This window comes from Crotalus tigris, unplaced genomic scaffold (genome assembly GCF_016545835.1).
Source record: "Crotalus tigris isolate CLP2741 ecotype Arizona unplaced genomic scaffold, ASM1654583v1 scf7180000017790.654992, whole genome shotgun sequence".
In the NCBI taxonomy this organism is placed as follows: domain Eukaryota; kingdom Metazoa; phylum Chordata; class Lepidosauria; order Squamata; family Viperidae; genus Crotalus; species Crotalus tigris.
Window position 1 is genome coordinate 615116 of NW_024096637.1, and position 27838 is coordinate 642953.

Here is a 27838-nt window from a genome sequence, read left to right on the forward strand (position 1 = left end):
AACATAATATAAAATTCAGGGGTTGTTTTTATTTAGATCTGTAGCCATGTGTCCATTATATCTTCAAACTGTAATGGATAAAATGCATTCCAAGGCAAAGCTATAAGCTGGGAAGCAAATACTATGAGACTTTGTAAATAAATTTTATTTAAAGCAAACATTTACTGGTTTTTCTTCTTCCTACTGGGAATCACAGTTTAAAACATTTAATCTTTCTTACACTATATGTCAAAAGCTCTTGAGGATTTCATAGCATAAATGAGGTAGTGAAGAAAGTCTAAAAAGGCTTAAAATGCAACAACGCAGGATCAAATTTCACAATACAGGGTTTAAGAAATATTCTCAATATAAAAATTACAAGGGTGAAGAAGTAACAAGTACGGATGAAAGAGACTGAAGAGCTAAGGAGATTAAAATTTGAAGATACATTATTCATAGTGCCCATGTTAAAGTATTAAAAAGACACCCATAATTCAAATAAATGTATTCAAGTATGCAGTACAAAGTTTTGCATTACCGGCAACTAAATATTACATAGTAATTGATGCAACAGTAGTTACATTATATTGTAACCACTAATTGGATACATGCTCAACAATTATCTAAAGCACTTTTAATGTAGCTAAAGGGCTTAAAACTTCAGACTTTTTCTGAAATGTTTGTAACCAATTAGAGCATAAACTGTGCAAGAACTGATTTTACCAAATAGTGGATCCCTCTCAGATATGAGGATAACTTAACAAAATCTTTTAGATTTTACACCCAGTAAGTAACAGTTGCTACTGTACTGAATTTACGCTGAGGTAATTTCCATGCACTTAAGAGTCACAGCTGGTAAAAATGGGACATCAGCTTGGAACAAGAATTCATCAACATTTACAACAGTAATTTGTTTTTTTAAAAAAAGGCAGGTGAATGAAAACAGTAATATGACACAGCCATAAAAATGTATACTAGTGGTTTAATTGGAGAGTGATTATTCAGATCTGAAAAAACAACCTCCATTTTCGTTACTACAATCACGAGTACAATTCATGTAGCACACGTGACAATTATTTTATTGTCCGAGATAAGAGAGAAGTTGGTATACCAACAATTGTACTTATTTATTGCAAAGATAATATTCCACCTGTAAAAGAAATGGCATTTTATTCACATAGCACACTTTTTAAATTCAAAATGTGGCGTTCTGTATGAAATGCTAATGGAAAACAGTGATCCCTGTCCACTAATAACTTAAGTTTTCTTTAAAAAACAAAACAAAAAACATACTAATGTCACTACAGAAGTTTTATGTATTTCAGCTCTTAAATCACGTTAATCTATGTAACCATTATTAACAGCTCTGTGTGTCTATTACTGCATCAAGCCAAACATTTAAATGCACTTTCACGTCAAAAGATTATATATAAACTTTTTTTATTATTTTCATTCCCCCTTCTGAAAGTTACTGACATTTCAGCACTCGACTGGTTTATGACAAATTGAGGCCCATGCCATTTTCACATTGCGTGGCAGGGGTCCTCCTGCCAGGGTTGTTCATCCACTTCCCACCAGCACATGATTCCCCAGGCAGTGGATGGCGCTCAGGAAGTGGCTCCCAAATAAGGCCCAACGTTTAACATGAAGTGCCACTGAAGTTTCTTCCTTATCGATGCTGACACAAGGGAAAAAGTTAGGTACACTGGTTATACTTACAAGCAGCTCCAATCCTGAGTTATTTATGGTATATCTAAACATACAAAAATGTATGTACAATCTCTCCACTTTTTTGTTGTAAACATCGTCAGTATACTTTATATATCCCTTCTTTGAAACATGCAAATCATACATACAGTATAAATACACCAAAAAAAAAAAAAAGTTTACACTCATTCATTCACTAAGCAACAAAAATCGTGGCTGGCATAGTTCAATTATAAATAATGCAAGAGGCATTCCATACAGCTAAAAAAAGCAGCCATTTAATCTACTGTTCTTAACTGTGGTTGTGGAAATACTGTGATTTTGCACCTTCTGTATCATTAGAGTATTTATAACACTATCATTATGTGGAGACAGGCTCATTTACTAATCTCTTCAGAGTGAAAGATAAAGCAGCACATACTTATATATATATATACATATATATATGTATAAATTACATATATATATCTATCTATATCTATATATAAAGTGGACAACAGCTGCTGGATTTGCTCTTCTTAGATGATGATTTTTTTTCTGTCTAATATTCTTAAATTAAGAAAAGGGAAAAGGAATCTAAACAACTGATTACATATTCATTCCTTGGGCACTTAACAGTGAATCCAGCATGTCGAATGTGTCTTTGTAGTCCATATGCTGGCTGTTTGTACTGTACTCGTGACTGGCATCAGGACCGTTCTCCACTGGGTTCTTGTCCAGTTTCACGAGGGTGCTGAGATGTCCGTAGCCCACCTGGTATGTGACATGGGGAGGAGGGGGTAAGGGAAGGTTAAAAACAGAGTTGAGAGAGGATACATACTGCTTAACAGAGGAAGAACTAGATGAACTACCTGAACTTTTGGAACTTTTGCTCATTTTGGAATGATGGTTGTGAGAAGCATCATTGCTGAAGAGCTTCTTTCTTGAAGAGCCGGAACTAGAGACGCTGCCATCGGAGCTCAAACCAACAGGACTCCTCAGAACAGCTGGGGTTAATCCATCACTACCATGTTTACCGCCGCCACTATGCTTATGACTGCCACCGTGGTGACGGTTCATGGAATGTTCCTTGTGCTTTTCCTTGCTAACATGGGGACTCGAGTGCTTGCTTTTCCCACTTCCTTCATCCGACGAGCTGTGCCTCTCTGAGGACGAGACTTTGATTTTCATTTTCAGGTCTTCTTTAGTGGCATTCTTTTCGGTGGGAGGAATGGGTATTCGCAGCTTGAGCGAGCCACTTTTGTCTTTTTTGTCTGGCATGTATTTCTCAGGTTTTTCTGCACCCCCAATGGGAATTTTCATTTTAATAGGGGAAGTTACGGAACTGCTATTGGCTGTTTGGGGTTGGGTGTGCTTTTTATATGGAGGCTCGGATGCCATGTAGTGTTCTCGGATATCCAGTTCTAAGGTTTCTAGCTTACGTTTCTCTCTGTATTTATCCAGGGACATTTTCTGAGGCATTATCGCAGGGGCAGGAGCAATCTGCCCGTGTTTGTTTCCCACTTTGTGGACCAGAGAGTGCTCAGAGAGTTTGTCGGCTCGATGATGCAATCCGGAATGCAACTGCAACGAAGAGCTCGGCGGATAGTTGATATTGAACTGAGCGCCCGGCAATGAAGTCTCCTGTTTCTGAGAATACAACTGTTCTGTCCTCGTTTGCTCTTGGTGTTGAGGCCATTCTTGGTGTGTTGACAAATTATATGAGGTACCTGGCATTCCTGCAGCTAATATTGCCAGATTATCTTGACTATCTTGAAGAGACATATTTCCTGAGTTCAAAGGAACTGGGGCAGGAAATGTGGACGCTGATGGTTTCTGGAAACTTGCATTTGCAGATATACCAGCAACAGCATCCACCAAAATGGAATTCTGAACCAAAGAGGAGCCGAGAAGAGAGTTTTCAGATGCCTGGCCATCTCCTTTAGGTTTCTTAGCAGCCTGCTGATTAGCCTGTGCAAGAACACATGAGTAACTTAGTATCTGTTCTCAACTGTGCAATCTCTAAGGACATTTCAAGTTCTATGGAGGTTACCCAGACCCCAAAGAGAGTAGAGTGCGTAAGCGTAATGATTACCTATGCCAGTGGTGGCGAACCTATGGCACAGATGCCAGAGGCGGCACTCAGAGCCCTCTCTGTGGGCACGCGTGCCGTCGCCCCAGTCCTAGGCCTTCAGCTGGGTTTTATAAAACCTTTTCACTTTAGGCCTCCGCCATCATGTGCAAAAAAAAAAAAAAAAGTTCAATCAGTCAATTTCAACTTCTAGCAGGAAAAAAAAAGATCTTGCAAAGTTGGAATTGATTGAACTTTTTAGTCCCACCCAGTCTGCTGTTACCACTGCAGCCATGCCCACCCAATGGGCCACACCCACCCGGCCCCCCAACGATGCATAAGTGGGTTTTGGGTTGCAGTTTGGGCACTTGGTCTCCAAAAGGTTTGCTATCACTGACCTATGCTGTGAACAGAGAGGCTAGGATCCAAATTTGGAAAACATTATTTCTACTCTCTCCCATTTCATTCCATAGCCCCTCACACTATCTTTTACACTGCTTCCCAGGCCCCATCCAAAAATCTTGCATTTTAGAAAATATAGGAAAATAAAGAATTTCCAAATATCGTCCACCAGCCCTCTTACTTTGGTGTCAGCACAAATCTGTTTATACAGTAAACTCTCCTTCCTGGTGAGCTAAGCTACATGGACACGTTCATATAATTTTGTTTAATAGAAACATGGAGTCCTTCTCCAAAGGAGATATTCTTTTAGAATGTTTTCTTCAAATTACCAATCCAGCCTACACTTCATGAAAATTTCCCAACCCTGTATACCTCAACTCTACTTAGCTTCTGAACTAATAATTTTTTTAAAAACCCTAACAGTTCAGTAATTTTTTTAAAAACCCGAACAGTTCCTGGGATCCCATATTAGCTATTCAATTCATAAGCCATACTGACTGGAGGGAAGGAAAGACAGACCTACTATCTATTCCTTCTTTTTTTGTGATCTAAAAAGTCCTCCTCAAGAACTAAGGAATCTGTGCTTCAGTAGGAGGTGGCTCGGTATGGAGTGATACCCCATATTCCATCAATGAAGAGCAATAAATCATTTAATTTCACTGACATTTTTGCTTTGTACTTATTTAACACAGATTTATCCAGAAAATCAAACAGTTTTAAGAACATCAAGGTTCACTTTAATAATTAAGGTGGAATACCATGTATCTATAAATAGAAGCAGATTCCAGTTGCAGAATGAAACCCTGGGAAAAGGAGACAGACCCTCAAAGTCTGCTCAGCAAGTCTCTCAACAGGCAAGCAGACAATTTAAAAGATACATGGGGATTACAGAAAAAAAGGAAAGTGAAGGAAAATATATAACATTTCTATTTAGAATTTGTCCAGAATATTTCAAGAAAGCCAAAGGCACACATATCAACATACAGGTAGTCCTTGTCTTACAACCGCAATTGAGCCCAACATTTATGTTGCTAAGTAAGAAATTTGTTAAGTGTGTTTTGCCCCATTTTATGACTTTTCTGGCCATATTTGTTAACTGAATCACCGCAGCTATTAGATTAGTAACATGGTTTGTTAAGTGAATCTGGCTTCCCCGGTGACTTTGCTTCTCAGAGGTTGTAAAAGGTGATTACATGGCCCCAGGGCACTGCAACCGTCATAAATGTGAGTCAGTTGTCAAGCATCCAAATATCAATCATGTTACCATGGGGATGCTGCAATGGTTGCAAGTGTGAAAAATGGTCGTAAGTCACTTTTTCAGTGCTGTTGTAACTTTGAACAGTTACTAAATGAACTGTTGTAAGTTGAGGATTACCTGTATTAGTAACAGTCTTTATCAAGAGAGATTCTTACCCTCCAATTTCGAATTCTCTTTAGTCTGCTAGGAGTTTTCTCCAGTATCTGAAGAAATTCGTGAGTTAGCTCTGTGAAAGAAAATAGATGCAAGATTAATATATTTGAATTACTAGCTGAAAACCTTTAGTGCATTTTCAGTCGAAGAAAAAAAAGTAGGACAATTTTATTAGTGATGAAAAGTGTTTCTACTTCTACAAAGAAAGCATACACAAATTAATATTTAAGACTTGCTGTTAACTAACTGTTACCTCCTCCCATAAAGATTTACATACAACGATACTTAAGAATATGCAAAGAATGAAAGGGACTTTTTTTCTAATAATTACTACATGAAAAGTGGGCAACAAGTAACGCATATCAGTCCTCCCTTCTGCACCCCAAGATTTCAAAACTGGCGCAATGTTAGTCTGTTTTTCAGAGTGTCACTGAAAATGGTTCTTGTGAGACTTTCCCTCAAGCAAAATTTCGATAATTGTTGAGAGGCTTCTAAAATGTTGGTTATTCTCCTTCCATTAGTATTATATCATCATTTTTCCCCAAAAGATTGGGAGGTGGAGCTGCATGGTTCAAACATTGATCACACCACCTTAAGGCCTAATATCACTCGTTTTATCATAGCTTGATGTTTGAGCCCAATTATTGGTTGTGTCCTAATGCTATACAGAGAGCAGGACATTATGTCTTTTTATACAATCACTGCTAAAAATGTACTCTCAATAATAAGCATTGCATTTACTGTTTGCTTTGTATTAACAAGGCTCTTCATTTTTACACTGTATTTTTTCAAACACTACAAACTATAAAAAAATTACTTAGATTTCTGTAGACTTCAGAAAATAAAATTTTTGAAGTAGTGTACAACAGAACAGCAAATGTATGCAACATTAGTACCTGTGTCCAGGAATGTTGTTTTAGAAAATTGACTCATTTTTATGCTAAAAATGTAATAAGTTTCAACAAACTTTGGTATGTTTGCTATGGTTCTGTCCACTTGTAATACCATATTGGTTAAGAATTACTGATACGGTGAACCAGATTCTTCAAAAGCAGTTAATGGTTAAAATGTCAATATTCTGGTAAATTATGTCCTAAACCCCTGAAATCTATCAATATATGAAGAATGGAAAAAAATAGAATTATATATTCATGGAAAAATATCTATGTCTCTAAATCTAAATGCTGGCTTAACGAAATTTCTTATCTCTCAGCCTCTGAATCCATTTTGTATTCATGGAGAGACAAGACTGGATAATATAATTCCTTATGATCTAGGTTCAAATTATTGTTTAAAGGTTGAATTACAATTTCTAGATGAATCTGCAGTTGATGATTCCAGAGGAAAAGGTTCCAAATATATGAATGTAAAATAAATAAGAAAACAATCTTGTCTATCAGGACAGGGAGTGATTTTAATTAGACAAAAGAGGGTAGCATATGGAAAGAATAAAATTATGATGTAACCCTAAACAGAGACAGGGTTTCTTTATTACATTTATATGGCAACCATAGTCAATGTTCACCTGAAATCCCCACCAAGAAACACAACGGAGTCAAAAAGTCCTCTAATGCAGGGGTCCCCAACCTATGGACTGCGGTCCGGTGGCCAGGGCCTAGTAGGGACAGGCTGGCCCGTGGACCCATTTGCGCATGTGCACAAGGCTAGCAGCAGCAGCATCTGTGCAAATGGGGCCGCTAGAGCACGTGTGGGTTGCATGGCCCATTTGCGCGGGGCTAGCAGCGGCGGCTAGCACTTGCCCACCTACGCAAACAGAGCCACTAGCCCCGTGTGGGTGGGCGCGGCCCCGTTTCTGCATGCCCGCATGTGCACCAATTTCCTAGCTGCTCACTTTCCCTCCGGGCCACCAGCATGAAAAGGTTGGTGACCTCTGCTCTAACGTTATCTTTAATGGGCTGAATCATAGCGGCAAGTTAGAAAGCGAAAGCTGGCTCTAACGAAAAGGTGGGAAGCGATTAATTAAAAGAGTAACTCTCCTCCTCTCTCCTTTGACCAGTCAGGTCACATTGTCCAATAGAATTCCCATCGTTTGTTATGAGAGGCATTCTCGGTTTGCCAAAACAGAACTTTTACTTCTCTAGCTTTCTCATGATGATAAACCACCTGTGGATTCCATTCCCTCTCCCTCCCCCCTCCCCGCTCTATAGGCAAGCTAAAGGCACACAGCTTGACACCCACCTCATAAAAAATGACCCTGGGTAGCATACAACAATTTTTTCTATTTCTGATTTTCTTTTTTACTAATATACCATTCTTTCTTATTTTCTTTGTTTCTTTTCTAATATTTGTATTGAATTTATATTGTTAAAATTTCGAAGGAAGGAAGGAAGGAAGGAAGGAAGGAAGGAAGGAAGGAAGGAAGGAAGGAAGGAAGGAAATTTCTCCTATTCCTCATTTTCTTGCTTTTGAAAACAGACCCTGACAAGCCCACACCTCCTAAAAACCTTTTTCCTCCCCAAATGGCCTATTTGGCCAAGTTAATTTTTCCAATTAGTTCTGTTTGTATGAACTGATACTGATAGAACTGCTACTGCTAATAAGAGCTGTGGTGGCGCAGAGAGGGCTGTAAAGCACTATGAAGTGGTATATAAGTCTAAGCCAGTGGTTCTCAACCTGTGGGTCGGGACCCCATTTGGGGTCGAATGACCATTTCACGGGGGTCGCCAAACAACGCAGTCTGCCATTTCCCCCCCCCCCTTTTCCTTAGCTGTGCTACTCCCTTTTATTCTATTGGCTTTTGAAAGGCAATAGAATAGACTCTCTTGAATAGAGTCTAATTCTATTGGCTTTCAAAAGCCAATAGGAATTGTCCAGGCTGTCTCTGCCCTGCTGAGTCTGCCAAAAGTCCCATTCTGCAAGCGGTGCTGCACCAGTTGAGTAGTCCTCGACTTACGACCGGTTGAGTAGTCCTCGACTTACGACCGGTTGGGGGGTCGCGGCATTAAAAAGGTTGAGAACCACTGGTCTAAGCGCTTTTGCTACTTGCTAGATCAGTGTTTCTCAACCTTGACAATTTTAAGGCATGTGGACTTCAACTCCCAGAATTCCACAGCCAGCATTGCTGGCTGTGGAATTCTGGGAGTTGAAGTCCACATGCCTTAAAATTGTCAAGGTTGAGAAACACTGTGCTAGATAAACTTAGATGAATGGCTGGGGATGCTGCAGAAGCCAGTCTCTGAGTGCAAAGGCTATTCACAGAGAATTCTGTGACTCATGTAGTTTTGTCCATCACCAACAGTTCAGCAAAGTCATCCATACACAGTTAAGTGTTCGTGATCACCCTGGAAGTGGTAACTTATCATCTGAGAACCTGCAGTTTAATGGACTGCCTAGAATTAATTTAATATTTTCTATCAGGATGTCCTCTTGTGCTGGAGGTGACAACTAACTGAAAAGGTCAGCAAAGGATGAAAAATACAGAGAGCCAGACTGACCCTCCTCACATTATTTTCAATCAGAATACCAAAACACTTTAGGTCAGATGACTGCAACTTACTTCCTCTTGCTAAATCTGTATCTACTAAACTTTGAACTTCAAAGATGACCATTAGATGGTTATGGTTATCATAAAGTTCAAGTTTTCTGTACCTCTTCACTTGGCTAATAGGCTTGTTCTGAATCTGCTATTTCATATAATTTAAATCCAGAAGAGTTTTTTTTTTTTTTCAGTTTTAGTTTTGTAACTGTATCTATACCATCATCTCACTGATGCAATCACATCATCTGGAAGAATATTTTCTCTCCCTTCCCCAAATGCTCCAGAAAGATTATGGTCTGAAATCTAAAGACAGCATAGATGATAATGGAAAACTCCATTGCACAATAATAACCCAACAGCTGAATTGACATGAAGCCTGAACATTCTTAATTAAATTCTAGTAAGATGGCTCACATTACATTATGAAAGATCAAACCTTCAGGAAACTAAAGACATGTATAAATTTGTCAATATCACCTTAATATAGTTAATATTAACACAGCGTATCACAAGCAAAGCAGTTAATTATTTTAAAAAGATATAGGAAAGCTGATATTACTTACCATCAAGTAATTCTAAAGTTACAGAAGCATCTACATATTCCCACCAATGTTTTCCATCAGTTGATACAGGGATTTCCCAGTTAGACCACTTGCATGCCAAATGTATACATACACATGCTATCACAGTTGGCTTGTACTGAAGACAAAATGTAGTAAGGTGTAGACTATGGTTGGGAATGTTTCATAATGGAGGAACAAGTGCCAATCATGGAAAAGACAAAAAAACAAAAGGAGAGAATTTGTCAACATATATTCAAGGCAATTGTTGTGGGCTGTAAACATTTTTTGAAGTTTAAAATTTTGGACTTTATAAAAATCTAAGATACGTAACAGAATTTAGTGCTTCTTGTGCTAAACACATGGAAATATTCTGTTTTACATCTAAAACATATATCTCAATATTTAAAAAGCCAAAATATTAATGCATATAACATTTTTGCAAAAATCAGGTCATCTAGATTTTACTGCATCGTTGTTGATGTTTTATTTTGAAAGTTACTGAGGTAATAAATAAGCTAACGAGTAAGGAAAAACCATTTTTTTCTCTTCAGATCTACCCTGGAAATACAGCATGTATTAATTGCTATTGTTTAAGAAATAATGAATTTATGCCAATTTTATATTCTAAAACAGCCTTGAAAAAGGTTAGTTAGAATAGCAACTATATATCAACCCCAGTGAATTTCTTTTGCCCAAATTATGTGTATATGTACGTATCTGTTCATGCATTTTTACATAATAATATTAATCTTATTCTTTAAATAATATCTGTCATTCCAAGCATTCCAAACATAGCTCTGGAGAAGTCACCATGATTTTCCACCTTTCAGTCACACAACTACTATAACTTCTTAAGATAATCCGGTGACAGTTAACACTGGATCCACACTTTCATTCACCCCAATTACTTTAATGAAGTTTGCTGATTTCCCCACCCCCCTTTTTTATTAAGGTTAATATCTGAACTGAATCCTAAGTTCCTAGGATATTGCATCTTCCCCTCCCCCCAGGTTGTTTTTCTTGTAATTTTCCAGATGAAATTCTTCATCCCATTTTAATTTCTGCTACATACATGCTAGTCCACTACTAGCTCTCTTTGGTTTTCTTGTTTCATTGTCTCAAGACTGAAACACTAAGTTAGAAACGCCACTATTTCCCAATTCTTAAAAATCTTTTACCCACAAAATTATCAAACGTATTGCTACGTGTTTTATGCTGTGCTTCTTAGCATCAAATAGCTGCCTTGCTCGGCCTTTCTCTTCTTATAGGTTTACCAAAGTTACGTTGACTTTCACTGGTATTTTTTTTTTTTTTTAATTCGAGTCTGAAGACTCACTGGGCAGCATCTGCCCAGTTAAGAAGTAAATAGGGCTTTAAAAAAAAAAAGACAATAACTACATTACAGAACCAGATAGCTTCTGCAACGAGAAATATTTAAGCTGGTTCTAATGTATCTAAGAAGGTATTTTAACTAATGCCTTAATTTCATTTTTTTTTTAAAAAACAAACTTGATATTTTTATTAAGAAAAAAAAATGCCATTAACTACAAGGGTAAACTAGAAACAGCTTTGTACTTACCAAGAAGCTCGGATTTCTAGGTTAAGTTTATCTCTCTGTAATCTTTAGCTGCTATTCAGGCTACCAATTTTAGACTTATGCACTCACAATCGCGAAAATGCCACCAGAAAGCACCACTACACTTCACATTGTGCATTTAACCCCTTTGTGCCGTTAGGCCCTTGTACAATACACCGCACTGCAAACAGGAAGGTACCACCACAGTAGACAGCCCAGTCGCCTGTTGCAACAAGGGTTAGACACAGGTAGGGGGCCCTGCAGTAAAGGAAGCTATAGTGTGCTACAACAGTGCAACAAAGAGGTTCAGGATAACAACCTGTTGGTAGCCATGAAATAGGATGTCTGTGCCAAATCCTTGCTTGCTGTAAGAGAGAAAAATAATTAGCCATCAGTAACTATGATTTTATTATTAAAATGCCATGTGTGTGATGCTCAAAAGCATCCCACTTGCAAAATAACAACAACCACCCAATTCTGCACAACATTTTCACCCTTCCTCAGGAAAACTAATTGCTTCTTTATAACTGAGGTCAAAAGTACATATTCTCTCTTATCTCACATTGCGGCTAAGACAAATTACATCTGTTTCTGGTAAATCCACTAAAGTGGAATATTTGCCTAATTTCAGGCTGTCGTGTCAATTGTGTCATTGCTTATATTATTCAACCCACAGAACAAGCGTTGCCCATAAGGAACGAAGTGTAAACCGTCCATTCAATGGAAGATTCCCCTTTTGCTTTCAAAGAACGTTTTCTGCCACAGTGGTGGGGGAAGTGCCCTTGTGCATTCAGTGGATATTGAAATACAACATAAAAGTCAGGATTATACACGCCGATCTTTCGATGCCTTACTTCTACTGGAGCAAACAGTCTCACAAAAGGCTACATTTTGGGATGTTCCAGTTCAAATTCAATCTGAAGTGTACTTTAATGTAATTAACTTCAAATGTTAAGTTAACTCTGAATTATATTTAATGTAAAAAGGATTCCCCCCCCCCCGCCTAGAGAAGCAATAAGGATAATGTTGCAAACAGATTTCTACTTAGGCCAGGATTAGGCAACCTTGGCTCTTTTATGACTCGTGGACTTCAACTCCCAGAATTCTGGGAGTTGAAGTCCACAAGTTATAAAAGAGCCAAGGTTGCCTACCCCCAAGTTAGGCAATGAAAATACACTTCTCTTTGTCCTTTCTAAAGATCCCGCTCCATTGCCTGAGTTTTGAGTGACCAGGGCAGGCCTCAAGCAGGTGGAGGGAAGGACTGATGGAATAACTAGTTAGGCAAACATAATAGTTTGTTCCTCGTGAATTCTGTGCATACTAAAAAATAATGTGAATATTTTATATGTACCTTTTACAGGCAGTCCTTGACTTACAAGCACAACTGAATTCAGAATTTATGTTGCTAAGAGAATGTTAAATGAATTCTACCCCACTTTATTGACCTTTCTTGCCAGAGTTGTTAAGTGAAATCACGGTAATTGTTAACTTAGTAATAACATGGTTGTTAAGTGAATCTGGCTTCCCCGTTGACTTTGTTTTGTCAGTAGGTCGCAAAAAGTGATCACATGACCTGAGGACACGGCAACCGTCATAAATATGAGTCAGTTGTCAAGCGTCTGAATTTTGATTGTGTGATTTTGGAGATTCTACAATGGCGGTGAGTGTGAAGAACAATCCTAAGTCACATTTTCAGTGAGGTTGCAACTTCGTACGATCACTAAATGAACTGCTGTTTAAGTCAAGGACTGACTACCTGTGTATTCTTTTTCTTAAAAACATTTAATATGGGTAATTGGTAAAATTTCAGAGAAAATTAAATAAACTTGAAAAGTGACCTTAAATGCTTGTCAAATTAAAAACATGTCAAAGTATTAAGCAACCATAAAAAAGGGGGCCAAAAAAAGTCCTTAGGCAAGGTAAGGATCTACAAGTCTAGAAATCTTAAGCTATGGTTAGGTCAGAAATAATAGTAACAATAATTGATGTGTCATTGAACAGTTCAAGAGTTTTATATTTCCCTTCATGAAGCCTAGAAGAGAGCTTCTACTTCAGATATTAATACACTTGAAAGATAATACATTATAGCTCTTAAATGATCTGGATTTAAACCATTTATGTCTGTGTAAGATAATAACCAATATTTTATACTGGGTTTTGGAAATTTTACAATATGAAAATCACATGAATTTAAGATTATGTTGTTTTAAAAGAGCCATGGTGGCGCAGTGGTTAGAATGCAGTATTGCAGGCTCACTCTGCCCAGAGCCAGGAGTTCGATCCTCAACAGCTCATGTTTGACTCAGTCTTCCATCCTTGGCCAAAGTTGGTAAAATGAGGACCCAGATTATTAGGGGCAATATATGCCGACTCTGTAAGCCACTCAGTGAGGGCAGTAAAGCACTATGGAATGGTATATAAGTCTAAGTGCTGTTACTATTATTTATTTATTCAATTTTTATTTTGCCCATCTCCCCTATAAGGTGACTTTTATAAAGAATAAACAATGAACAGTTGTGCCGGCAGAAGGGACATGCTATAGACCAGACATGTCAAACTTGCAACGTCATGTATCGGGACTGTTTTGCTATTGCCAGCAATGGGGTGGGCGCGGCTTCCGCGTGACGTTTTGGCCCATGGGCCGGCAGTTTCACACCCCTACTATAGACTCTGTCAGCCAGGCCCAGAAGAAGAGACTTTTCTACAGCAACATAGGACTCCTTGAGGTAAGGTAAAACCTTAACATCTGGTTCTGGCAGTTGGCCTGGAGTCCAAATGGGAAGTGTTTTCCTGGTAGTTATAAGGTTAAATCCAAGTTCCCACCTCCCTACTCCATTGTACGACTTTCCCATCTTAGTTGCTCTTCTGTTAATTCTTAATCTTTTATATTTTATCAGATTGTAAGCTGCTCAGAACTGTGTGATTGTAAGATGGGTGGCAAATAAATTTAATAAAATAAATACATTGGATTTACAATTGAAAGAAATATTAATGGTTGCTAATGTCCACTGAACTTAGTTACATTTGATTGTGAATTTTCATTTTCTCTTAAACAGGACATTCAACAATAGTATGGAAAAAGCACTACATGTCATTTCAAAGTGCTACAAATTATACTCACAATTTGCTTACGAAAACTATAAACTGCCTCAAACATGACCAAATTCTATATGGATCTTTTTGGAAGAATTCAAGGTCAAAAGACTAAAAATACTTTATAAAAAGACTGGATAATTAAAGCAGACTGTTTCAAATTCAAAACAGAGTGTTTCACTCAACATATGTAACATTTCACAGTATCTATCCTACTCTTTTTAGATTCTTTATTCCAGTTATTCTCCTCCATTAATACCAAAACAGTCACAAGGAATCAGCATAACATGAGAATGGTTAGAATACCATCAATTGCATTTCAAGGCCAAGCTTGGGTATAGAGAAAAGCAAAAGGGCAGGTGAACACCTGTAGACCTGTAGATAATCCTATGATTATCTGGCAATATGTCCCATTATATTCAGTAGGAGCCATCACTGGGTTATTAAAATGAAATCACCATAGTTTAAAGATTTTCCATGGCATGGTGTATTATTAAAAAAATGTGTATTAGCCATGTTCAGAAATGGAAATCTACCAATGCTCAGCTCATATTAGTGCAGTGAAAGATTTTATATTCACATTTACTTGAAAACCCCCATTAAAAATTATGCTTTTTTATGGGGGTTATGTAAACAAAATAAAAGTCTTGGCTAGGCAGCATTGGAAGATTTAACTTATCATATGCTTCTGAAGGGGGATCAGTGTGAAAATAAATATAAAATATGCATTACATTTTTCTTTCTTTCTTTTTTGGAATTGTCTCTTTTCTCAAAGTTTAAAGATTATTTTGTTGATGTATAAAATTAAAAAAATAGCAAAGGGAAAAAAGCACCATCCTTTTCCCTTCAGTAAAAGCAACTGATGAACAAGATTTCTTAAAACTTGAAATGAGACTGTGTTAAATGCTTTTATAAATCCCCTTACACAAAAGCAGTGGGTATCTTTTCTCTCTCAAAATTCTCTTAAAGTTATCAATACACAAGCTGCTTTTTAAAAAGAGCTTTCTTGCAAATGACTATGCCATTTATTTCAAATTAAGGACAGATTTGACAGTTTAGTTGAACCTATTCAGATAGATTTTCAAAATCAGTAATAGAAACATCAGTGAATTCTTACTGTATTTCTAAATAAGATCAAAATAAGATAGGTGCTTATTTCAACCTCTGAGAAAATATTCACAAAATAATATCTACTATACAATAAGAACAAGCATAAATCAGTGCTGCCACCATCCAGCATTAATTTACACAAAGCTGCAGTCCTCTAATGCAGATATCACTTGAACATATGTGAGTGTGATAAGACACTAAGGATAGATAACTTTTTTATTCACCTTGTTTGTTGCTATGTAGAAAATTTATTACTGGAATTGTTTGCAACTGTACTTTTTTTTTTCTTAAGAATGATTAACATTCAAATGAACGATCAATCAAAAAATGGCTATTTTTAAACATACAAATATTTAGAGCAATTAATACATTTTGTTGACCCTGGATTAACTGGCTGACTTCATGCAGCATACCAAATTGCAAATCACAGTTTTAAAACTAAAGTGACTGCTTCATGTTTAATCGTTTGATATTAGGATCCTGGCCTCTGGGGGGAAAAAATGACCCTACCTGCATATTAGACCAGTATTTCTCATCTTTGACAATCTTAAAAAGTGTGGACTTCAACTCCCAGAATTTCTCAGCCAGCAGGTTGTCAAGGCTGAGAAACACTGAACTAGACATTAATCAAATCTAATTAAACTGAACAGAAAAAGAACCTAAACAGTGTTGTGAAAATGAAATTCAATACAAAAAAAATATATACAGTTGCAAACAATTCCAGTAATAAATTTTCTACACAGCAACAAACAAGGTGAATAAAAAAATGGGTTTGGAAGCGTATTTTCTTATCCCGTGGTATTAAATGAATGTTACGAAGGACTAAACAAAGACTAAAAAAAAATACAATCTCCAGAAACTGGTTGCCACAGTTGTCAGATATACCAGGATATCCATATGTGGGACATGGGCACAATGTGCAAGTTTACCTTGGTATCCTAAAGTTACTTTGGATTAAATATGCTTATTTCAGAACTATTTTGTCAATTTTGAGTTTTGTAACTTTAAAATTGAAAAAAAAATCACCTATGATTTATAATTCTTTTAAGCATACTTACTGAATCAAGTAAACCAAAACTTATTTGAAAACTCTAGTGCTTTAGTCACAAGAATAATATTCCGCAAATAATTTAGTAAGTCACACCATCTCAATATCTCGCAATGGAAAAAAAGAATTTAAATAGTTACTGACCTCTCACTAACTGGGTACATTTCACAACATCTGTATGTGGATGCTCAATGGTAATCTCAAAACCTGAAAAAATAAATGTGTTATTTTACAAACTACATTACATGTTCTCATACATTTTATTCAATAATCTCATTACGTTTCAAAATATACATCGATTGTATTGAATACTTTCTGAACTAATAAAAAATGTACAATATGCTAGTATAATTCTGAAAGGAGAGACATAAATATATATTTAAAAAGAGAGCTTATGTTACCAAGGTTCTTCTTAAACATATTAAATGAATAAGCGCTCCACTATTGGAAGTACAGTGTAAGAATCATATGCATTTACCATGCTTACCTAAAGTTTGAAGCATTATTGTTTCAAGTATAACCAATTCCTGGGCCTGCTGAAGATATGCCTAAAAATTGGGAAACATATTCTGAAATATTAATATAATTTTAACATGTTTTAACATGTTAATAGCACCGAGATTGATTAAAAAAAAAAACCCCGAGGGGCTTATTGTAGGTACATTATTTGATCAGGTCACAAAAACTGAGGCAGATAAAAATCACAAGGACAGACAACAGAATAGTTTTAATTCAAACAATTTTTTTTCTTCCAAATAGGTACAAGTAGTCCTCAACTTACCAACACAATTGGGACTGGAATTCCTGTTGCTAAATAATGCGGTTGTAAAATGCTATGTCACGGGATTGCATCACTTAGTGATGGCAATCCAGTGCTAGCTGTTGTAATTCCAGACACATGGATCGTTAAATGGGATGTAGAGAAGTCCCAAGTAAAGAACGCTGGGATGTTGCAGGGAATGGGGAAGGCATTGGGGGGGGGGGTCCAAGCTCAGGTCTCACATGAGGTGGGGGAAGGGAGTGTTGTGATGCTGCACAAGGTCAGCAAAGTTAGGGAAAGAATATGCTGCAGCTCAGTGTTATTTTGGCACACTGTGTGTCTGGGGATCCAAAAAGCCCGAGTTGTAGTAGCCACCCCTGGAAGCCTTAGTTGCACAGTGCAAAGGGACTTCTTGGTGGTTGAGGCTACAAAAAGTCCCCAAGCTGCACTATAGCGCAAAGCAGTCACCACGCAGGAAGCCCCGACAGTGTGATGCCCTAGAAAGCCCCAACTGAGCTGCACGGCACTCTGAGATTCCTGTCACCTACCATAATTTCAAATATTACTTTCCAACTTTATTTTAGCCCGATGGGATGAAGAAGAGTTTAGGGTTCACAACATTTCCTACTATACTTTCTGCTGCTTCCCTCATTGTATGACAACCATGACAACTCATTCTTCTTCAGGTATTACAGAGGAATAGAAAAATATTCCAACCATTATTATTACTATTACTTTCCGTGTTGCTTTGCAAGTACACTGAGTGCTTCTGTACTGGAAATAAATTCCTTGTGTTTAATCACATTCAGCTAAATGAAGTATTCATTTCCGGGGAAGCAATGCCAAAATGCTCCATGAAAGCAGAGATCCCAAAATTCTTCTTTGGATGAAGGGGAATACTTGGGATTTCCCATAGTTGTCCATACAGATGCTCCCCATGATGAGACTGTAAAACAGCAGTCTTCATTGGGTTTCAGTTATGGGAGCTAGAAGAATCAGTTCAAAGCCATAGTTCAAAGCCATAGTTCAAAGCCTTCAAATGGACCCTGGATTCAACCATCTCCTTTCTTAATCACTTTCACTGGGAATGGTTTGTAAACTGATTTTTAGATGTTAAGAACTTTCAGAAAGACAGGTTTTACCACATTGGGTGATTTCCTTCAATCCTCAGCGAAAGAAGTTTCATCTAAGTTTAAAACTTAAAAAAATGTTTTTTATTTGGAAACAAACAACAAAAGAGTGATTGGAATGTTAATTCTGGAAAGCTTTTACTTGAAAGATTAACTTGAAATAGGATTTTGAAATAATTTTAAAAATACTTTCTGTAGTTTGTTTAAAATCCTATTAAAAAGGTATGAAGATTCTGAATTTAAGAATAAGAAATGTTTCCCTGGGAAAATGTTATGGATTAGAGACTGTAGAAAGAGTACAGAGAAGAGCAACAAAGTTGATTAGGGGACTGGAGGCTAAAACATATGAGGAACGGTTCCTGGAATTGGGTATGTCTAGTTTAATGAAGAGAAGGACAAGGGGGGGCATGATAGCAGTGTTCCAATATCCCAGGGGCTGCCACAAAGAAGAGAGAATCAAGCTATTCTCCAAAGCGCCTGAAGGCAGGACAAGAAGCAACAGATGGAAACTAATCAAGGAGAGAACTAAGGAGAAACTTCCTGACAGTTAGAACAATTAACGAGTGGAACAACCTGCCTCCAGAAATGGTGAATGTTCCAACACTGGAAGTTTTTAAGAAGAAACTGGACAGCCATTTGTCCGAAATGGTGTAGGGTTACCTGCCTGAGCAGGGGATTGGATTAGATGACCTCCAAGGTCCCTTTCAACTTTATTATTATTATTATCATTATTATTATTAGAGAAGACCTTGAAGGCTGGTTAGTAGAAGCAACCAAAAAAATCTAAATCTTACAATTAAAGGACAAAAACCACTAATACATAATGGAAAAAAAGGATTTCAACTCTGGAAGCATTCAAGGATATATTGCAACTATGCATCTAGAACTTTCTCTTAGGATTGTTTGATATTATAAAACGGGTTCAAAACAAAAGATGCAAAAGAATGCATGAGCCTTTGAATGAGAGAGTCAGGCTGTTTCGCATATGGATTTAAATTGGCAGGATACAAAACAAAGAGGCTGACAAAGATGCTATACAGGTCTTACAAATGAAACTGGCTGAAGTTTTAATAGCTGAAAGGTACACACAAATAATAAACAAAGAAAACGATTTGGATATGTGGATTTCAAATCAGAAAAGTAACTTGGATAACTTTCTTAGTTTTGGATTTGCATGATATGTGTTATAAGGAATTTCTGAGAAAAGATAAATCTGAAAGAAAAGAAATCAGCTTTTGGGATATTACTTAATAAATATCAATATATTTTGTTATATTTTTATAGAAAGTGATAAGTTCTGGTACTAAAATTTAGAGAAGATGAAGAGAAGGTGATAAAAAATTAATTTGTGGGACATTGAAGGAATTAAAGATTATAATTTTCAATGTTATTTCTAGCTCCTGATGGAATTTTTCTTAATTAACTTTGAATAATGAGGTTTTAAAGATTTGCTTATAGATATAAGACACGTGAAAAAGATTTTTTATTGCTGTATTTTAAGAGAAAAATAAGATACTGTAAAATAAAGGAGCACAAAATTAATTTACTTGTTTAAAGTTAAAATATATTGTTATTTCTTATACTGCTATTTCTAGTAGTTCTTAAAGGGCATTTGCTGAATAAGACTGAATGGTGAGGCTTAATTATTTGCTTCTAATAAGCCTTATGGGATAATGAGATTTTTGGTTGAAATGTTAGAAAAAATATTAAGTTACTGAAATTGCTTTTACTCATCCTGATAAAGAAGGAAGTCATTTCTTTTTTCACTTTTTATATATTTTTCTCCATTTCCTCCATTTTTTTTTCTCTGCACTTTTTACATTTTTCTCAGTTTGTATTAGTATTTTTCTTTTAAAATTTCAATAAAAATTATTCTGAAAAACACACAATGCTCTGAAGACTTTTCATTTTTTTTACAACTAATACACTTTAGTATTAATGTGGATTGACAGTAAACTAGAAGCAGAGAATAAAAACATTTCACTTTTTTTACAATTTCATAAGTTGTCACAGAAAATGTAAATGATAATTACTGTCTCATTTCAACAAGATTCCCCTTAGTAGATATTCCCCCCCCCAATGAAAACTATATTAAGTAATTTCCAGATGATTACTGCTAATAATTTTTAAGAATGGTAGAATGTTAAGCAGAAATGCATTACATTTGTATTTAAATTTCTCAAAAAGAAAAAACAGTAAACAAAAATATCTTTTGTTAATTAACAACGTAAGTGATAGCATGTAAACTCTCATTTGAAAAATAAAGCAATAGGCAAATTCCTCTCTGATTTATAGACTGAAATCAGATTAAATCTCTATGTAAACATACATCACACTTTGTGTCCAGCTGGGGCTCTAGAGGATGAAGGCAAGCATGTGCTACTTTGATAACGTGTTCAAGTTTCCGTGGTTGTTCTTCTACTTTCGCAGCCAAAAATAATGCAGTAGGAGAGATGATCTGTGTGTAGAAAATACACTCTGTTGAAAACATCATTACAGCATATCTTTTACAAGAGTTGTTACTACAGAGGCCACTAGGAGAAACTTAACTAAGTATAATAATACTGTCTTGTGAACATTGAGAATTATTTTATGTCTCATTTTGTCACTTAAAAATATTAGGCCAATTGTATTTTCTTCCAAATATTTTCAACAGAAGTGAAGAATCAAAAGGCCTACTTATTTTGGCTTGTGCCCAATGCAACACTGATTAGAACCATGCTGGCTTTATTTAGATTTTCAACATGTGAAGGGACAAAATTATTTTAACCTTCATCTTGTAACCAGTAAATTCATTTGTCCTCTGGGAGAAAAATGTCTAGTAAATGCCTAAATTTGGATTTTTAAATATTCCTTCTCAAACTCTCTCCAACTAATACCCACTCTTAATAGAAGACAATTGGATAAACTATGCAATTCTTGGTGCTCTGAGCTTGCTTGCTTGCTGACATTTCATTACTCAACTAGGTAACATAAACCATGTGGCAAGTTGGGCAATGAATATTTGCAAGCAACCAACCAAGCTCAGAGAGCGTGGAGACCACTCTTTCACTGGCTTACTCTTAAAAGTGAAGTATACTGTAGTGCAAATCAATCAATAGCTAGAGGTGGTAGCTATTATACCACCTCTAACCTACAGCTAGAAGTAGTATAATATCAATCCGTTGATTCTACTGGATTCCTTTTCAATTCTTTGGGATTATCTCTGAAGATCAGGGGACAGCCTTGAGAGAGATACTGTTGTATGTTTTCATGGCTAGCACCAATGAAGCAGTGATGAGCTTTTGGGCTGGGTGACTGTGGTCTAGTTTTCTTTTGCTCTGATGTTTTGCTAGCAGTTGTGCCAAGTTGCTAAGAGGTATATGACAAAGCAGTTCCCGCTACCTCTGCAGATGCCAGCCTGAGTTGCTGGAATAACATCAGAACAAAAGAAGACTAGACCTCAACTATCCAACCAAAACTCAGCACCGCTTCAGCCTTAAAAGATGTTTTCTCATCCCCAGCTCACAATAAATTCCTCAAATTAGAGTCATATGTGAATCTTCAGGCTGACTGAATTTACAAATTGTTTAAAAAAGTTGTCATCACCTAGTCTACACCTAACAGCAAATTGTAGGTCTTGGTTTTCAAAGCACAAGGATTGGTTTCACATAAAAAAACAACAACAACCTTATTATGATTTAATTCAGTAATTGTCAATCAGGCATCATGGACCATAACTAGACTAGGTGGGCTGCAAACTAATTTCAACTTTATGCATTTAAAATTTACCATGAATGAAATATAAAAAGTGCTTTGTTTTTTAAATAAAATTGTTTCTAAAATGGCTGGATCCAGGTTCTTTGACACACGGATTGAAAGGACTCAAGGTATGAAAAATTTGTAAATTTGTTTAATTCAACGTATGAATTTAGCTAAAGTAAACTGCTGCTATCATATGTTGTGAGCCACCAAGAATGTTTATAACTGCAGCTGAATATAAATGTGATAATTATTATGGTCTATTTCCTCAGCTATTTATAATGCATTTTATAGCGAGTTTCCTCCTGAAAATGGACAAGCAATTCCAGCTGGTACAGAATCTACAGACCGATTAGGTATATATGATTATTATTCATGAACTCTTTTTTATTATTTATCATTGATTTTATTCACTTATATTCTTCCTTTATTACTTTATAAGTAATTCAAGGCAATTAACATATCTAATGTTTTTCCTCCTATTTTCCCACATCAACAACCCTGTGAGGTAGGTTGGCTGACAGAGAGAGGGACTTGCCCAAAATCACCAAGCTGGCTTTTATGCCAAGGCCGGACTAAAACTCATAATCTCCCATGATGTTAAGGGAACATCTTAAACATCAAGTTGCCTGCAATTAAATTTTACTAAATTACATTAAAGTCTATTGTGTTTGTCTAAGAGAACATTCAGGAATATTTTGCTGTTGTTGTTAGACTAGTCCAGGGGTAGGCAACCCCCGGCTCTTTTATGACTTGTGGCCTTCAACTCCCAGAATTCCTGAGCTAGCCATGCTGACTCAGGAATTCTGAGAGTTGAAGTCCACAAGTCATAAAAGAGCCGAGGTTGCCTACCCCTGGACTAGACACTTAGAAAATACCTTCAGGGCGAAGTGGATCTATTTCAGAAAAGCACGCTACACTGAGATTATCATTACGAAGGTATCTGAAGTTTGGGCTGAACTAAAGCCTCTATCTTTTCACTGCTAACCTGGTGACTTCTGGAAATGCTAATATGGCTCATTTTTAGTGGACTTAATAAGCAGTGTCCCATGAGAAAACAACTCCATTTAAGTTCATGACGCTGAATAAATGATGCCCAAAATCAGGTTGTTCCCTTTTTAATTTTGTGCAAAAGTACATTTGAGTTAGTCTTTAGTTTCTTTCTGAAACATATGGATGGAATATTCTGTTATTTCCATAGCATCGACACAAGTTGAATATAGATATTAAATCTTTTATTTCATTGGTTTGGGATCTGGATTTCTGATTAACCTGTTTTTTTGTTCCCAGGGAGTACATGTTGTCACCAAGCATATGGCTACTGGTTTCTACAGTCTGTAGTTCTCGGTTTACCAAAGACAACATGATTTAGTGATTAGATATATTAAAAAGCTATTAACCCATACTGATCTATCTTGTTTGTCCATTATGTGTATTAGCAAATTGTAATTCTGATAAAAAACAAATCTTTAAAAAAACTCCTCTGGGAAACTGTCCAGAACACATTCTTTCTTATCACAAAGAAGGTATTATAACTAGCTTATATTACAAGACTAACATATCCCCCAAGTTTCTAAACCCTGCAAATCACAGGATAATATTTCAAAAGCCACTTCGTTACATGTTATGTCAAGTTCAGATATACTTACATTTCTATTGAATTTTGTGAATGAATGGTGCATATAAAACCTGTGCATATAAACAATTGCGGTGTTTATTGTAAGTTGAGATCTTAAACTGTGTCAAGGAAATATTACATACGCATCCCCTATTTTAATTATTTTATGTTTTTCTAATGTACATGGCCAGAGACCCTTGTTGAGTTGGGTGGCTATAGAAATACAAATAAATAAAGCTTGCATTCAACTACTCTGTAAAAAGGTTACGATTTTTTTCAAGTTATTGATTCAAATATAACTTTCATGGGACTGAAGGAGTTTGTTAAGATAAATCTCCCTAAACACAAGAGTGCTATCTGCAAAAGTCTTCTGGTCAACAAGGACAGAGATTCCCAGCCCCTGGGCCGTGGCTCGCTAGTGGGGTGTAGGCCACTCAGAACAGGCCTGTGCGGGTAGCACCTGCTGCTTGTGCCAATGGAGCTGCAAGCATGCATCTACATCCGTACAGAACCATCCCCTCTTCCCCTCCTACCGAGCCGCAAAGATGGAAAGGTTGGGGACCGCTGAACTAGCTAAAGTTTGGACAAAAAAAAAAAAAAGACAGCAATCTTCCTCATTGTTGCCTCAGGTAGAGGCCTTATGCCCACAGAAAATCTGCTTTGAGGTTTGGGAGGGAACTTCCAAAATGCTGTATACAATATTATGCAAACATTACAGTATTCCTCGTCTACAGTAAGAACATTCTGAGAGGAACTCTATGCTGCCCACACTGGCAAAATAAAAGCTGGATCCAATTTAATGGTTATATTTAGTCATACAAGTAAAATCTGTCTTCTATGCACCAACTGAAAAATTCATTTAGAGAGTGGTGGCGAACCTATGGCACTCTGTGGGCACACATGCCGTTGCCCCAGCCTTGCCTCCCCCTGCGACCCCCTCCTCTCCAGAATCCCCCCTGAAGGAGAGTCGCCCCCGAGCATGGTCCACACGGAGCAGTGCAGCCAAGGACATGGCAGCCAGGCAGCGTAGACAAGACTCTGCACTCACACCCCACCATGCAATTGATGCTGCAGGGCGTGGGCAGAGGGTATGGCCACCATAGAGCTGCTGGGCTGCCTGGGCGATCTGCGGCGGGCCCTGGAGGTGGTGAGTGGTCCCGTGGGCAGGCGGGGCAGGGGGGCCAGGGCAGGGGGGTGGAGCGGGGGCGGGGCCAGTTTTTGGGCACTCGGTCTCTAAAAGGTTCGCCATCACTGATTTACAGAATAAAAAGGTGTCCAAGAAATTCTTGAAATAAGTAATGGAAAGTTACATTGGTGATACAATTGTAGAAAATCAGGCTACAACAGGAAAGCAACCTCGGGGTTGGATTAGGCCCTCCCTTCAAGCACTTTCAGTTCTTAGCCACCTATGCCTGGAGATGAACAGGACCGGAAAAGTTGCTGCCACCATGCCTTTATTATAAACCAGATTCATCCTTCCACACTAGTCCTCAGGTAAAGCAGGAGAGGACTTAAGGGGAAAACCTCACCATATCTTGGGTTTGGTTAAACTACCAAAAGGGAAAAACAAATGAAATTTCAGGGAATTAATAGTTCAGCCAAGCTGAGGTGGGCCAGGCAGACAACTCCAGGATTCAACTATAAATCCACTTTATTATAGGTGCCAAAAGAAGATAAGATTCCACAGGTACTAGACACAGTCAAATATTTAAAGCCCTAATTCTAATACAATTCTAGCTGCAGCCAAACCATTCAATTTCCAATCATTGTCTGAGTAAGTCCAGCCAACTCTCTCAAAAGGCACTAGTCCTTTTCCTACTGAAAACCTGACAGAACTCCCATTTCCTTTATTGGCTTTTAGGGATCAGGCAACTCCCTCTGGGCAGATAAGGCTGGTTTGTGATTTAAAGGGCCAGCTGCTCTCCACTAAAAGGCAGATGCAGTTTGTGCTAATGTTACATACTAAAACACTACTAATATTTTTTAGAAAATTATTTTTTCAGTAGTACCATTTTCAAAGACATTATTCTATAACCTGAGTTTTAGAACTTAGGTTGTAGAATAATGTCTTTGAAGATGGCACTATTGAAAAAATAATTTTCTAACAAATGTTTAGTTTAGTTTAAGAACTCAGGTTATTTCACTTCAAAGGCTAACAACTTCAGTGTCTGTTACAAAAAGTTGGCTTTTAAAATTCAGCATTCATGCTAAGTCAAGATGTGGCTCAGAAGTAATCTTCTGCAAACATCTTCTGTACCAGAAACTAAAATAACTATAGAAACTATCATCAAAATTATAAAAGCTAGAACATGTGTTAACTTTAAACATTAAGAATTCACAATGTTTATTGAAATAAGTCCATTCTCTTTTTCAGTTGTTACTACTTTCACAGATTTCACAAACAATATGTGAATTGTCAAATAACAAGTTTATTTCTAAAAATGCTCTAATGGATCTGCACTGTGCATTTTTGCATTACATGACCCGTAAGAACTCCGATTCTATGAAATAAGAAACCTCTCAAGTTGAAGCAACTTTGATGATTTCATGGATACATCCATGCAATTTTCTTGGCAGCAATATGAAAGTGGTTTGTCACTGCCTTCTGCTGGGAATTTATTACTTGCTAATCTAGAATAGTACTCTGGATTTTCTGGCAGAGTTTCATCCAAGTAATAACCAGATCCTAATCTGCTTAACCTTTTGAGATAAGCTTACTAGAGTCAACTGGATTGAAATGGACATCTATAGAAATTGAATAAAAAATCAGTAGTGGGATTACTTTTATGATAAACAGCAGCTATCAGCTAATACTTCTTTCAGCAAAATGTTGATCTACATTAGATTTGATAATAGCTCAGAAAGTACTCTGATATCATTACATTTCCTTAAATATGTTCTGGTATTTGGTCTGCATTCAGAACTACAGAAGTTACCATAGCTTACTTCAAACTCCTGAAAAACTGTTGAGAATACCAGAGAGGCTGTTTTCAATCTCATTACTCTAAAATATCAAAAGTTCTACTTAATAACCTTATTTATATGACATTTAACTTCCCTAGATTGTTTTACTCTTATTTAAAACATTTTACTCTTATTCAGAACATTTCCCATTTTTTAAAAAAAATCCTGGATGAAATTTCTTTTCCACCGATTACACTAAATGTCTAAAAACGGTATTTGCCAGTGAGTGGGGGAAAAAAACTGCCGTCTATTCCTTACTCTAGTCATCAAACTTTTACTCACCACATGAAGAAAAAGCTTGACTGATATATAGGGCATTTGGGGGAAACTTCGTTTAACCAACAAGATGTATTAATATAGTCCCTATGAAATCGCAATAAAAAAACCACCAGCAGCAACCGGTTGAAAAAGAAATAAAATACTGACGGAACAAGTCTGAGATTACCGAAACCGTGTTTAGCAGCCATTATATACAACCACGATCCTTTGCAATCAATCGTAAAAGCACTTTGCTACAACGCCAGCCCATGCAAGCGAGAGAGTGGGGCTAAACTAGATAACTCGCGTGTCTGCGTGGAAAACTTATTAAAACCACCCCGGAGCACAAGGGAGGCAAACAGGCGCCGAGCTCGGCCTCGCTTTTTCTCCTCGACTCCCGGGGGAGCCTGTGGCGCCTTCCCGACTCTCCCCCTGCAGACAGGAGCGCAGGCCGAGGGGTGGAGCCACAGCAGGCGAGGCCTCCCAGGCTCGCCATCACGCCGGCCTTCCGAAAGACCCGGGACCGGGCGTTACCCCGAAAGGCTCCCTTCCGAACACCCTCACCTGCTGACTCATTCCCGGCCCCGGCCCCGGCCTCCTCTTTGCCCGTCCCCAAGCCCAACGCCCGCCGTTTAAGGATACACGTTGAGGCGCTGGCCCATATCCTGGATGAGATTGGCCGCCTGCTGCCGGTAAGAGAGCTCTTTGTCGGCCTCGACGCCGCAGTGGCGCGACGGCGTGTTCTCCAACCGCTCCCGGCTGAAAAACCAGCGCGAACTTCCTAGGCCGCCTCCGCCAGGTCCGCGCGACCCCGAACTCGCGCCAGGTCCGGAACCCAACGCCGCCGCCATGACACTTCCTCCTCCTCCCGAAGCAGCACCCGCCGCCGGCGCGCCCGACTCCTCCTCTTCCATCGCGGCATGTCTCGC

General features: G+C 37.6%; 1 protein-coding gene across 3 annotated transcripts; it reads right to left on the minus strand.

Moving 5' to 3' along the window:
- CCNT2 (cyclin T2) lies at nt 1-27838 on the minus strand. 3 transcript variants are annotated; one of them, XM_039342368.1, is made up of 10 exons: nt 27552-27838; nt 23719-23800; nt 20658-20786; nt 16926-16986; nt 16583-16645; nt 11507-11552; nt 9612-9775; nt 5552-5622; nt 2538-3636; nt 1-2439 (listed from the first exon to the last, which is right to left on the minus strand). In XM_039342368.1, exons 1-10 carry the CDS (start codon nt 27821-27823, stop codon nt 2375-2377), a joined length of 2052 nt encoding a protein of 683 aa, XP_039198302.1. In that variant the 5' UTR covers nt 27824-27838; the 3' UTR covers nt 1-2374. The 3 variants fall into 3 exon arrangements, 2 of the variants coding, with proteins under 2 accessions (XP_039198302.1, XP_039198301.1); XM_039342367.1 differs by having other exon boundaries at nt 1-3636; XR_005556572.1 differs by lacking the exons at nt 1-2439; nt 2538-3636; nt 5552-5622 and having other exon boundaries at nt 9637-9775; nt 11191-11552.